This window comes from Mesoplodon densirostris, chromosome 15 (genome assembly GCF_025265405.1).
Source record: "Mesoplodon densirostris isolate mMesDen1 chromosome 15, mMesDen1 primary haplotype, whole genome shotgun sequence".
Taxonomy (NCBI): domain Eukaryota; kingdom Metazoa; phylum Chordata; class Mammalia; order Artiodactyla; family Ziphiidae; genus Mesoplodon; species Mesoplodon densirostris.
Window position 1 is genome coordinate 16,603,167 of NC_082675.1, and position 14,509 is coordinate 16,617,675.

Genomic DNA, 14,509 nt, shown 5'->3' on the forward strand with positions numbered 1-14,509 from the left:
GCAGTTGCCCAGCCCATTCTTCCCTAAGGCTTCTCACCCTGCTCACTGGAGCTGTCCCTACCATGAAAGCACGGAGCACCAGGTCCTGACATTCCCTACCACGCACCTGAGAGTACAACATCCATTGCCCATAGCGACAACAGATTGTCCTGTATACCTCTTCGCTATTGGGTGTCCTCTGATTTGCTCCTCAGTGGCTGCTACCCCAGGAGCTGGCAACTGTGTTGCCTCAGCTTGGGGGGTCCAAAGTACCTCCAGGGAAACTTGCTCTTCAGCCTTAGTCCTGGGGCCTTTGCTCAGCTTCATTGTCTAAAGATGATTAGACCTGGGCCTTGAAGAGCAGAGGAGTGTACAGAAGGTGATGTCTGTCCCCTCGTGGGAGGGACAGACCTGTATGTATGGATCTTCCCTTGGAAAGATGTAAAAGTATGTGTAATATTTAATAAGAGGGCAGGGTCAGGCATCCTGACTCTAGTCTGATCCTATCAACTGAGAAGAAGGGCTCCCCGCCTTCCATTCATTCAACAGATATTTATTGAAAGCTCTACCAGGCAGGGTTTCTGGTCGCAGACAACTGAAACTTGCTTTGCTTAACTTAAGCAGAAAGAGAATATATTGGAATTAAATCTGAAATCTTACAGAATCAACAGGAAGGCTGGAGAACTGAGCTCCAAAACAGGAAGCCATGGGGAGTGGGGCAACAAATCCATTTGTTGTCCATGTACTAATTTCCCACTGGCCGATGGCTTTGCTGTACCCTCAAGAGCTGCAGCCCCAGGTGGGGGGCCCAGGTACCTAGGAAAGGATGTCTCTTCTTTTGGCTCCCTTAGTGGGAGGGCATTCTCTGCCTCCTACCAAGGTCCATGCAGCCAGGAATGCCCCAGATAGGAAGGGATTTTGGATGCTGACTAGCCCCAAAATGACAACTGTCTACTGCACAAGCATTTGGGATTAAGCATTGTATGCACTTAGGCTCTGAGACACACAGATAGATAGGACACACTTCTCACATGGCAGAGCTCAAGGTATTCAAGGGGTTACTCTGTACAGTGGATGGGTTAAGCTGTGGTCACTGAGGGAGCCCCTAGGAGGGGCACCTCACCACCGAAGGTTGACTGCCAGTGAATGGGCTCTGGTGCCATTCACTGAGGCATGGACGACAGAAAAGGTAACAGGCTTGAAGTGAAAGGTGATGACATCATTTTTCTGTCTAAATTCCATGTAGCTTTGACCTGGGGAGCTGAAGGAAGAAGGTGGAAGAGCCAGGCTGCGTCAAGTGCTGTCACAGAAATGGGAGCCAGGTTCCAGGCTTTGGGACCAGCCAGGGCCCTGTGAAACACAGGGCAGTGTTCCATGTTGAGTGGAAGATGGCTAGAAACAAAACTGGAGTCCCTACCCCCCAAAATGTGTTTCAGTGCCCTGATGCGTGTGTGGCCTTCACTCATTAGGTCCCTGAGAGTGCCTTGAAATGAAGGAGGTGCTGTGCTCTGTACTACCGGGATCTGGCCCCAGGGCTGAGCTCTTCCCTGGCCACTGAGCTCCAGCCTAGCATGAGGCCTCCTCTCTCCTGGAGCAGGGGACAGCAGGAAGTCACCAGCCTGCCCTGCACGTAGGCCCTGAGCCTGCCTGGGCCTTGTTCTTTCCTCCCTCTTGAAGGGAAACACCCCAGGCTGGCAGCAGTGGTATCATCACGTTTATCCCCTTCGTCTCTCATTAGGTGACACTGCTGAGTGTGGAGATGACTGCGCTGAAGGAGGAGAGAGACCGACTCAGAATGACATCTGAGGACAAGGAACCAAAGGAGCAGCTTCAGAAGGCCATCAGGGACCGGGATGAGGCCATCGCAAAGTGAGTGGGCACCACTTGTTTAACTGAAAGTCACATGGGTATGTGCTCAGTTTTAAACGTTAAATCATACAGAAGAATACAAAACGGAAAGTGAGAGTTTCCCCACTACCCGCCCTCACTCCCAATCCCATTCTTCTTCAGACACTACTGTTAAAAGTCAGGTATGCATTTTTTGCAGCTTTTTTACCTATGCATATACAGGTGTACAATATAGTTTTTGCAGATTTCTTTAAAAACATCAGTGAGATGTTGCTCCACATGTCTTGTTTTTTTGTTTCCACTTATATCTTAGAGAGCTTTCCAATATCATTATATACCTTAACTTTTTAATTTTTAGGTTAGTTTTTTGTTTGTTTTATTTATCATTATAGACATCTTCAAGCATACACAGAAGTGAAAAACATAAGATGAATACCGACCTATGTACCTCTGAGTTTCAACACTAACCACCATATGGCCAGTGTTGTTTCATCTATAGCCACCCACTTCTTCCACCTCCCCTCTGGACCACGTTAAGGCAGATCACAAGACATCATGTCATCTCATCCATAAACACTTAAACATAAACACTTTCACATAAATCTCTATCAGAAAAAGATTCTTTTTGTAAAACACACACCAGAATTATCACATGTAAAAAAGCTTAAAACAATTTCTTAATATCATCTAGTATCCAGTGGTCAAATTTCCCCAGTTGTCCCATAAATGTCTTTTTTTAAAATATTTATTTATTTGGCTGTGCCAGGTCTTAGTTGTGGCACTAGGGATCTTCGTTGCCATGTGCGGGATCTTCAGTTGCGGCATGTGGGATCTTTAGTTGAGGCATGTGGGATCTTTAGTTGCAGCATGTGGGATCTAGTTCCCTGACTAGGGATCGAATCCAGGCCCCCTGCATTGGGAATGTGGAGTCTTAGCCACTGGACCACCAGGGAAGTCCCATAAATGTCTTTTTTTTTTTTTTTTTTTTTTTTTCTTTTTGCGGTATGTGGGCCTCTCACTGTTGTGGCCTCTCCCGTTGCGGAGCACAGGCTCCGGATGCGCAGGCCCAGCGGCCATGGCTCACGGGCCCAGCCGCTCCGCGGCATATGGGATTCTCCCAGACCGGGGCACGAACCCGTATCCCCTGCATCGGCAGGCGGACTCTTAACCACTTGCGCCACCAGGGAGGCCCTAAATGTCTTTTTATAATGGATAAGTATCAGACTCCAAAGTCCACATACTCTGTTTACTTGTTATGTCCCAAAAGTCTGTAACACTTCCCCTTCCATCTTTTTTTTTTCCAATTTGCATTTATTGAAGAAACTGAATCTTTTATCTCATAGTTTTTCTGCATTCTAAGTTCGATTGCATCCCCAGAGTGTCATTTAACATTTTTCTCTGTCCTTTATATTTGTAGTAAACTGGGTCATTTTTTTTAACATTGTAATTTCACTGTTTCTTTTTGTTTTTAATTATTTATTTTTGGCTGTGGTGGGTCTTCGTTGCTGCACGTGGGCTTTCTCTAGTTGCGGCGAGCAGGGGCTGCTCTTTGTTGCAGTGCACAGGCTTCTCATTGCAGTGGCTTCTCTTGTTGCAGAGCACAGGCTCTAGGCGCGTGGGCTTCCGTAGTTGTGGCACGCGGGCTCAGTAGTTGTGGCTCTCGAGATCTAGAGTGCAGACTCAGTAGTTGTAGCGCACAGGCTTAGTTGCTCCACGGCATATGGGATCTTCCCAGACCAGGGCTCGAACCCATGTCCCCTGCATTGGCAGGTGGATTCTTAACCACTGCACCACCAGGGAAGTCCCTAGGTCATTTTTAAATAATGTTTTGGGCTTTCTCTGGCAGAGAAGAAATGCATAAATGCATTCTTTTACATTCAAAACATGTGGCGGTACATAGGCAAAAAACTTTACATATTCCCCACTCCCCTGAAAATTATTTGTCACACACCCAATCTGCCGTATACGCTGAGTGTGAGGAGGTAGAAGGTACTAAAAATGCACCTGCTTTGGGGGCTTTACAACACATTAATAACAACATTTGTGCATCACTTTACTACTTACAAAACATTTCATCCTTTCATCATCCCAGCCACAGCAAGAAGTAATACTTTTTAATCCCACTTTTACAGATGAGGAAGTTCCCCCGGGATCACAGCCAGTGCTGATCACTGGCCTCCACCTCAGGTCTCTGACTCCTGTTCCACATCCTTTCCCCTTACCTCAAGGGTGCTTGTCAGGAAGCTAAAATGAGGTTATTTAAAACAATTTGTAAATAGATATTATTTGCCTTTTTAAAAGGTAATATGACACATTTTAATTTCTGACTTTAAAATTCACACCTTCCCACTTTTCACTTCCATATACAATTGTCCCCTCCCCTCCCTTCTGTTCTCTTTAATCGTTTCCATCATCTCCATTTCATAGTTTTACCTTTGGGTCCCCTTGTCTATCTGGTCAGAATCTCATATCAGGTTGTCTTTCAATTTCCAGTTCATTTTGGAATTATCCTTAGTGAGGCTCACAAACCTGTGTTATCTTTGCCATTCCTGGTGGATTTAGTTACTGAGTACTTGAATAGCAGTGTGATATTTTGGAGTGAGACCGTACTTTTATGAATAACAAAGGGTGAGATTGTGCCAAACAAGTAGGGAATAAAATGGTAAAATTAGGGTACTAATTGTAGAAGCCCAATGGGAATAAGAAGCAAAATAAGTTAGAAGTAGAGTCTAGTTGGTCACCTCTCAGCTAGACAAGCGGAGGAGAGCTGACCATCAAGCTCTGACCATACTCTGTCATCAGCATGGGCGGTGGGAGATACAGCCAGAGAAAGTTCCAGGATGCAGGAGAGCAGAAAAAACAGTTGTCCAGTCCCCTCCGTTAAAATAAGTGCACCTAGGTCTGACACCTGGGTGACAGAGGAAATCACCAAATCTACCTTGAAATGCATGTCCTTTCCTGCTGCCAAAGGAGGCCCAGTTAACCTCCTGGGGTCTGACTGAGCAGATCTGCACACTCTCCTCCCTGAGTAGGGAGAATTCTGGAGTGAAGCCCCTGTCCTTCCTGGACCCTGTAAAACAGGGCTGGCCTTAGGGAGGGTGTTGGATCACTCCAGGATAGTTCTTTTTCTGTCCCTTAGAAATGAAATTCTGGGTATACAGAAATTCAGACAAGAGACCTAAGGAATCATTCAATGTGGGGGAATCACACATTTGTATAGGACCATTAAGAATTTTACAAGATCCTTTCATGTACATCATCTCCGATCCTGGCTGCACTTTAGCATCCTCTGGGGAAGTCTCCCCCTGCCAGAGCCCTCTCCAGAACAATTCAATCTGAATCTCTGAGTTTGGGGCAACTTCTTAAAAGCTTCCCCTTACGCCCACCCCGTTATTCTAATGTGCAGACAGGGGTGAGAACCCCCCAAGAAAAATAACTTCCCTCTCTTCACTGGACAGCAACAACCTTAAGGTGTTCCTTATCCTATACAATAGATGAGTTTCAGCTAAGTTAAGTAACAATTTTACCTCCTTGCAGGTGAAAGGTCCTCAGTGAAAAAAATCCAGGGCTAGCAGTCTGCCTTACAAAAACAAAAAGGAGTCAGTTGCTAGTGGTTTCATTTAAATAAGGAATTCTTCTAGCCCTTTGAAATATTCCTTTTTAAAACTGATTTAGGGACTTCCCTGGTGGGCCAGTGGGTAAGACTCCGTGCTCCCAGTGCAGGGGGCCCGGGTTGGATCCCTGGTCGTGGGAACTAGATCCTGCATGCATGCTGCAACTAAGAGCCTGCATGACGCAACTGGGATCCGGTGCAGCCAAAATAAATAAAGTATTTAAAAGAAAAAAAAAGACACATAAAAAAATAAAAGTAGGAAATGCCTCTGAAATAAAAATGTTTTTTTAAAAAACATTATTGACCTGGGACTTCTGCAGCATTGCTTTCCTTGTCTGGGGTTTCCCATGAACGAGAAGCACCAAGATTCCCTAGTGAGCAAACGTTCCGGAGGGTGCAGTCCAAGGCTGTGATACCTAGGTCCGCAAGGTGGGCCCAGCTCGGGGGGGCTCTCAGGAAGGAAGGGGACCCCTCGGTGCCTGGCGGGCCGCAGCTGCTGCTGGACCTCTGCCCCTCCGCCAGCAGCATTACTCAGCACATTCTGGGGTCTACAGGCTGTTCGTGGCGACACCTGCCGGGAGACGCCTGTAAGCTCAAGAGGCTGCCCTGCCGCGGGGCGCTAGGGGTTTGCGTTGACGTTCCAGGACCGCGGGGTTGGCCAGCCGGGCGTCCATGACAACCCGCGCCTTGCAAGGATTTCCGCGGTTTGCGGCCAGCCAGTGGCAGCGGACGTGACGGGAGCAGCGTGCGGCATTTGAGATGCCGGAGCTGATTGGACAGGCTCATTTGAGATGCGGGAGCTGATTGGACAGGCTCGGCTCCTGTCCCCGCAGCTGCAGTGCGGGTGGGCGGTCCTGGTGTGAGAGGTCTGGAGCGGCTTCTCTAGGAAGGGTGGGCGGGGAGCCGTTCTGGGACCTTGGAGTGTCGGGGGAAGTGACCGATTGCTCGGTGGACTTGAGGCCAGAGAGGAAGTGCTGGTCGCGCGGTGGCCCGAGCGGGTTACCCCAACTGCTCTGCCTTCCGGCCGTGCTTAGCTTTGATGTGAGCTGGGCAGCTTCTGCGGTGGGTCCTGTCAAGGCCATGCACATTAGTCGCTGGCCCTGTGCGACTTGAAGTTTTGTTGGTTTTGCCCTTTTGAATGTGAAAGTTAACGGTTGATGGGCTTCCCTGGTGGTACAGTGGTTAAGAATCCACCTGCCAATGCAGGGGCCACAGGTTCGAGCCCTGGTCTGGGAAGATCCCACATCGCGGAGCAACTAAGCCCACGCGCCACAACTACTGAGCCTGCGCTCTAGAGCCCACAAACCACAACTACTGAGACCGTTCACCTAGAGCCTGTGCTCTGCAACAAGAGAAGCCACCGCAATGCGAAGTTTGCGCTCCACAACGAGGAGTAGCCCCCACTCGCTGCAACTAGAGAAGGCCCGCGCACAGCAACAAAGACCCAACGCAGCCAAATAAATAAATAAATTTATTTTTTTTAAAAAGTAACGGTTGATGAAGATAAGGGCTAAATAATGCTCATTTTGGCAGCTGGGCAACCAGTGCCACCTAGCAGAAGCTGCCCAGCTAGTCTCTTGCATTTTTTATTCCCATTCCCCGGCTCCCCAAAAATTGTCCTTTGTGTTGAACAACCATGATTTAGGAATGTTGGGGAAGGTGAACAAAATGATATGTAAAACATATGAAAATGTGAAAATACAAAATGCAAAAGTGTGGGAGCAATTACCCATCAATGATCCTCATCCAGAGATAACCAAGTAGACATTTTTGTGTATGACCTTCAAATACACACAAGCAATTTTTCTTTTACAATGCTTGTATCGTATGTGACCTTGTTTCTTGGGTTTTTTCTCCGCTCAGCATACATCAGGAGTATTGCCCCACTGTCAGTAAATATTCAGTGTCGTGGTTGTTACTGGTGATAGTATTCCATCATATAATTTACCCTAACTGTTGGCTACAACAATTAGCTAAGCTGTGATGATCACCACTGTGTGGCTGCCTTTGCACACACCCTTAAAGGGGGGATTGTTAGTGAAAAGGAGAGCACTAGGAGGTTAAGTCCAACTTGCAAGGGGACTGGCCTTTTGGGGGAAAAATTAGCAGTTCCTTAGTGCTGTGAGGCCTTTGATCTCTGGGTTCCAGTCCTGATTTAAGTGTCATTCTTTTTTAATCACTTCTTGTTTGAGATGGGATGACAGATTATTCCTTCACCTACAGGTTGGTTATGAAAATTGAGAAAATGTATATGAAAGCATGATGCAAAACTTTCCAACCCTCCACAAGTAACATCATAGTTACTGTTTGTTGTGAGTTTGGGGTCAGAGGCTGTTTCCTCATCCTGAGGACTCCAGGTGCCCCAGGCAAAGAACCTGATGCCTCTGGCACAACGTGTCCACGCTCACCCTGGCTTTTCTGTTTTCAGGAAGAACGCTGTGGAGCTGGAACTGGCCAAGTGCAAGATGGACATGATGTCTCTGAACAGCCAGCTACTGGATGCCATTCAGCAGAAACTGAACCTCTCACAGCAGCTTGAGGCTTGGCAGGTAAGGGAGAGTCTCTGAACCCAGGCTGAGTGTAAGAATGAGAGCTTGTTACTGGAGGGTCCCATGCGTGTGGGGTGAGCAGTAATCCCAGTCTTAACCTGATGAAATTCAGGGCTCATGGTTCCCCAGTCCCTGGGGAAGAACGCCTAAAGGAAGATGCTCTCTAGAGCAAGGAACCCCAGGCTGTGCCGGCCTCTAGGCTTGGAACAGGGGCCTCCTTCAGCTAGTCGTCATGGCTTTGTTTAAATTAGCCAAAAAGAAATGGCCGTTAACGTGGAGGGCCGAGGAAGCCCTATATGACTGACTGAAAATTCACAACTGGATGTTTGTAGTTCAGCCATCCTTGGGTTACCAGCAGCTGATGCTCTTCCCTTTCTCAAAGGCCAGCTTCCTTTTTTCCAAAGAGCACCATCCTGGCACAGGTCCGGGGAAAATGAGTCAGTGTGTCCATCTCTAGGACCACAGTCGTCAGAGTCCACTCAGCCAACGTGGCTGCCCACTGGGCCAGGGCCATACTTGCTTTTTGTTAATGAGGTTAGGGTAGTACAATTTCAGAACGTGGTGTAACCATTCTTGTTTCTCCCCAAGAAATCCTAACCAGATAGATGAAAAGTCCCCTGCGGCTTTCCCAGGCAAGCCCCACATTGGAGGGCAGGTTAGAAGTCACTGTTCCTCCAGGGCCCTGCCGGGCAGGCTGCAGGTGCACCGGCTTCCCCCCTAGAGAGCTGCTCCCTGGCTCCCTGCCTCCTGCCCCAAAGCCAGCTGCTGTTTCCTGGCTCACCCACCCTGTTCTTCTCTCTTTTCTCTTGGCTACAGTTTGCTTCCTCAGGGCTTTTTACTATCTGGCTCCTTTGGTTTCTGATCTAGTGGCCTTTCTCAGTTCCCGTATCAACAGCTTTAGTTGTACACCCCTCCTGCCTTTGAGGTGAGATTGAGCCCTCATCCCCCCACCCTCTTCCCTGCCACCATCGCAGTCCTGCCCCTGCCGCCTCCCTTGTGGTCCACCGTGTTGTGTGTCGGTGCCAGCGTCATCTCCGTACAGCGTGCCATGCCATCGATCGAGCCCCGGCCTCCCTCCTCCTTCCACTGTCACATCCGGTGAGCGCGGCAGCAGGTGGCCCAATACTGACAGGCTGACCCGTCTGACCCTGATTTCTTGGTTCCACCTCTTCATAATTATGGGTTGTTTTATAGAAGTAACGGCCGGCATGGAATTATGAGCAGCTCATGTGTGTGTATGTATGAAGTTTTGAACTGATATATTTCACGGAATTATCTTGATATAAATCTTAAAGTATAAAAAAATGCAGGGGGCTTCCCTGGTGGTGCAGTGGTTGAGAGTCCGCCTGCCGATGCAGGGGACGCGGGTTCGTGCTCTGGTCTGGGAGGATCCCTCGTGCCGCGGAGCGGCTGGGCCTGTGGGCCATGGCCGCTGAGCCTGCGCGTCCGGAGCCTGTGCTCCGCAACGGGAGAGGCCACAGCAGTGAGAGGCCCGCGTACCGCAAAAAAAAAAGGAAAAAAATGCAGTTTGCAATGTACCAGAAAACACCTAACAGCAAAGATTTTTATGGAACACTTCCCAAGTACAGGGCACTGTGCTGAGGATTTGACACGGGGACCTTCAAAGTAGGGACTATATCTCATTTTTGTGAGGAGGAGGAGGAGAGGTGTAGGTAGGAAGTTAAATATGAAGAAGGGAGGGGAGGAAGGCAGGAGAGCAGGACGTGAGCAAGGGGTCCACACCCGCCGCCACCTGGTGACCTGGTCAGGAAAGTACCTTTGTTTCACACTGAAACTTGCAAAGACATTTGAGTGACTGGTGAGAGCTTAGGTGAGTGTGTAGGAGTGGTGGACAAGCTGGTCAAGCTGGGAGAGGGGCCCAGCCAGCCCACTTCCTGTGCTCACCAAGTGAGCAGCTGCTCTGGGCTGCTGAGGTCATCTGCCCCGACCTCAGGAAACACCCAGCCCGAAAGCAGGCCTCACAGTCCTGTGCACGAACAGACACGAGCAGCTGATTCACTCCAGCATTCGGCCCAAGGCTCGGTCTTTTCACCAGGACATCCCAGAGCCCATCGGGTTTAGAGTGAAGGAATCAGGCAGATGCTTGTGTTTCCAGCTGATGTTACTAGACAGGGCTGCTTTTGATTCTAAACCAATAGTTTTCATAGTGTGTTAGTGGCGGAATGCCTTTATCAAATGGAATCTTGCACAGACTCAGAATCTAGCAAGTAGAATGGAGAGTGGAGCTGCTCAGTCTGTTAGCCACTCCATGGCATAAAAGCTGATGTTCTGTAAGGTGAAGTCAGGGAGAAGGGGGCGTTTTCTGTGCAACTTTAACACACCGGAGGGGAAAGGTGCTGCTACCCCATTGAGGAAGCCAAGGTAGTGGGCATAAGTTGGAGCAAGACAAGCCGCGAAGATGGTGATGCCCCCTGGCCTCTGCCAGTGGGGGCCAAGCGCGTGGTTGGTGGTCAGCGAGGACGGCACCAGGGAGCCTGTGACCTCACACGTGGGCCTGCCAGGGGTGCATGGGCATCAGCAGTTCAGGCTGGTAGTAGTTTGAAGGGGATGAAGGGGAGGAAAAAGCCCCCTGAGGCCAGGACGTTAGGCTGGAGAGCTGGCAAGCTGAGGCCGCCCCAGGGTTTGGTTGGGGGTGGGTACCAAGTGAGAGGTGCCCACCCAGACCCAAAGGGACACAGGAAGCAGGACAGAGAGGGCCGGTCACAGGCAAGGCTGAGCACTGGTGTGGGCTGGCAGGCTGGGTGGAGAGGCAGACAGGCAAGTATCAGCAGCGGCCATCCTCTGGGCCCATAGAGACACACCTGGTCTGTGGGGTCAGCCGAGGGAGTAATACTAGTGAGAAGCCAGCCCAAGCCCTGAGGAGGCCGGAGGTGCCGCGTGGCTACTGTTGTGTCCCCACACTGCGTCCACACTTGCTGCTTGCTTGGTCGCGTCGGGGCAACCGTGGCTGCAGCCGCTCACTCATCTCATCCCTCATCCTCATCTCTCGTGCTTCCTACATTTGCCACCTCCCCGCCCACCCCCAGCGCTGGGTCAGAGCTGCTCAGCCCGCTCCGCTCTGCCCTCTGCAGGATGACATGCACAGGGTCATTGACCGACAGCTGATGGACACGCACCTGAAGGAACAGAGGCGGCCTGCTGCTGCCCTCTCCAGGGCCCACGGCTCGGGGCGTGGCAATGAGGCCAGCACCGCTGAAGGCAAACGGCTCTTCTCATTCTTCAGGAAAATTTAAACTGGGAGGAGTCAGGCCAGCAAGGATGGGTGCACTGGAGACGACTGAAAAGGGGACGTGGGCTGGGGCCCAGCGCACCATGTGTACACGCCAGACCCCACCCCCGGGCCAGGCTCAGCGGCCACACTGCCCACCCGCACAGGGGCCAAGTCGTCCAGGAGGGCCCACTCGGCCTCTGAAGGCTGCTCTCAACAGAGGGACAGGCAGGAGCCTTGTCCCCACTGCCTGGCCACACCCAGCCTGGGCTTCCCTGGGATCTGCTGCTGTTGAGCAGGGCTCAGGCTGCCTCCAGAGTGGCCCCTTGGTTGGGCTCTGCTGCTCAGACCTGATGGATCACAGCTCACCCCGCCTACCCCTCAGTGACTCCCGTGCCCAGCCCCAAGCACCGTTGCCCTTCTGCTTTGGAATACGGGGAACAGAAGAAATGGAGGCCCTTTCTGCATGCCTCAGGAGGCCCTGGCTGCCCCCAGCTGGTCTGAGCCACGGGGCCTAGTCGTGCAGGGCACCAGGCCCCAGCCTGAACCTCACCCTCCAGCAACCCCTGGCCCAGGGAGGAAGCGGCCCCTCACCTGCGTGCATGCACCTCTGCTGGAGCACCTATGGGCCAGAAGCCCCAGCCTGCGGGGCCTGACGGCTGGGGCTACTCTCGCACTCGGCCACAGCGGGCCCTGCCGGGGCTTGGCTGAGGCCACCCCGAGCCTAAGAGGAAGAAGGGCCTGCCCCAGCCCCCGCCACTGCTGCCCGCCCTCCCTCACCCCCTCCAGTGCAGGCCTTCCTCAACGGGGCCCTCTGCAGGCTTAGCCCTCAGCCCTCTCCCCTTCCTGGCGCCAGGGCTGAGAGGGGTCTGCTCCTCCCACAGGCCCCTGGCACCTCTTACCTATACAAGTTCTTGGCTCGGCCAAGCAAGTCCAGGCCACAGAATGGCTCCGGAGGGGTCTGTGGTCAGCCACTCCACCTCAAGGGCCGTGTTGGCACCACGGGGTGGATGCCTCCAGATGCTGCCCACCAGGCCCACAGAAGGACCAACCCGGCGACCTGACTCCTGATCCTTCCTCAGCGACCACTTCACCTTCTCTGCTGAGGCCCCAACTCAGAGGCGCCCGGACTGAGCCAGCCCGCAAGCCGCTTTACAAAGGCTCGTCTCCCTCCCTTACACGGGAAAAGCACAGCAGGGATGAGTGGAAAGAATGTACCTATAGATATGTACATACCACAGTGCTGTAATTTTGTATGTAGCAATCATGTAAATACATGTATGGATTTTATAATATACATATTATATATGAATCTATAAAGGCATATTTTTAGAAAAACAGCGCACCACTGCTTCTTTTGAAAATAGTCTCAAGAATAAAATGAATTTCTACAGAGCTTCCCGCCTCAGTCACTGGGTACCTAAAGGGGGGTGTTTGGGCAGAATGCAGCTTTACGTTTTCGAACTGCTGGCTGGCTGGCTGGCTGTGAAAAGGCAGTGATAGTGAGTCACCCATGCACCTGGGAGGTCACCTCATGCGTTGGTGCAAAATCAGTGGATTCAGCCAGGAAAAGGCACCTCCACTGGAGAGTGGAGGCAGCCCATCAGTGACGGCTGTTTTGCGAGCAGTGACCCAAGGCACCGTGTCTACACCCACCCTGGCCCTGGGCTCCCTGCCAGCGCCACAGCTGCCCAGCTACAGGCAGGCCCTGCCAGCACCGCTTACCAAGCCGTGAGCAGATCCAACAGCTTGGCAGAAACTCTGAGGCAGAAAGAAATCACTGTAGGCAAAGCTTCCGCTGCATCCTTCTGGGCACACGGAGAATAAACATGGCATTTCCCCTGGCATCTTACCACATGTGCTCCCAGCCAGAGGGGAAGCTCAACCCGGACCCACCTTTCGTGGAGAAAACAAACTTGGCTTCTGAAAGCATCCCTGAGCCTTGATGGGCACCTGTGCAGGACTCAGACCAGAACAAACAAGAGCTGGACACAATGGGTGGGAAGCAGCCAGGCCCACCCAGAGCACAGCTGGAGGAGAGGAAACAGACCCTGGAAGAAAATCTGGCAGCTTGAACCTTTATTTTTAGTATTTTTTTAAAAAGCATAATTAGAAACTTTCAATACAGAAATAATCCTAGCAAACCATTTAAAAGTTTTGTTGTTCAACAGGAATTTCACATCAGGTCCACCAGGACGCCGGTCCAGCCCTGAATTCCCCCTCCCCCACCCCCCATTCATGTATGTGACACTCAGCGGGACAGGCACGCTGTCATCACCAAATCACCCCACCACCTGGGTCTGGATGTCCAGTTGCCAGAAGCCACGGTGGCTTCTAGCCTGGGCTGGAAACTTCCAGGACCCCCTCCTCTTGCCGCTTGAATTTGCAAGCACTGCTACACCAGTGTCACCTCAGAGCCAGGCTGTGGCCCACCCAGGAGGCCTGAGCTCTCCACACCCTCCATGGGACCTGTGGTCGCCAGGATGGTCCGGAGGATGGAGACCACGCTGTGGCTCCCAGCACCCCAACCAGACAGGGCTACCTGCTGTCACCCCACAGCACCGCCTTCCCAGGTCCAGCGCTCCCACCTAATCCTGTGGCTCCAAAGTGAAGGCCTGTCACACAGAACTATGGGCTTTTTGGCAGTTTGGGGAAGTGGAGAGACAGGTCAGAAGAAACCCCCAGTTTTTATTGATTGAAAATGTGCAGTGAGATCTGTGATGTGATTGTCCAATCAGGGCTTGGCCTGGAAATCACCTAGGAAAGGAAATCTAGTAAAACACATCATGGTGTTGAAATAAATTATTCCCAGGTTACGTGATCCTTTTAGGGGAAAGGTGAATGAAGCGTCTCAAGGGGGTGGGGGTGGGGGTGACAGTCATCAAGTGCAGACGACCCTGGTTTCTCCTCCAGGGCACCACAGTGGGTCAGAGCCGGCTCCCAGCCCCAGCGGCCATTCCTTCCCATTCACTAAGAAATCCTCATGCTACCTTTGTACTAAAACAGTCCTGTCAGTGATCCAAGGCTGCCTGCGTGCAGCTCAGAGACATCGTCCCCACAGCCCAGCGGCCCCTGGCACCCACTCCTCACACTCAAAGGTGCCTGGGGCTGCATCGGAGACCCAGGACTCAGCAGGAGGCCCTGGGCCGACAGAGACCGGGGTGGGAGGCCCCTCCTTTCCCACCAACAAACCACCGGGAAGGCAGAGCCGCTCGGCCAAGAGCCTGGCTCCACGACGACAGGAAGCCATTCACTTTTTCTAAAAACACTGGACCCAAAGTGGGGCGGCCA

At 51.6% G+C, this 14,509-nt stretch overlaps 1 protein-coding gene across 4 annotated transcripts in view; it reads left to right on the forward strand.

The window, feature by feature from the left end:
• The window catches only part of BICDL1 (BICD family like cargo adaptor 1), a 94,752-nt gene extending 82,173 nt beyond the window's left edge, over positions 1-12,579 (forward strand). For 3 of the 4 annotated variants that reach the window (XM_060118762.1, XM_060118758.1, XM_060118761.1), the window contains 3 exons: positions 1,718-1,848; positions 7,869-7,989; positions 11,082-12,579. In XM_060118762.1, the coding sequence (XP_059974745.1) occupies positions 1,718-1,848; positions 7,869-7,989; positions 11,082-11,243 (414 nt within the window). In that variant the 3' untranslated portion in view covers positions 11,244-12,579. Of the gene's footprint in view, positions 1-1,717; positions 1,849-7,868; positions 7,990-8,577; positions 8,623-11,081 lie in introns of those variants that run through there. The other variant, XM_060118759.1, reaches the window with a different exon arrangement.
• Positions 12,580-14,509: the final 1,930 nt, after the last annotated feature.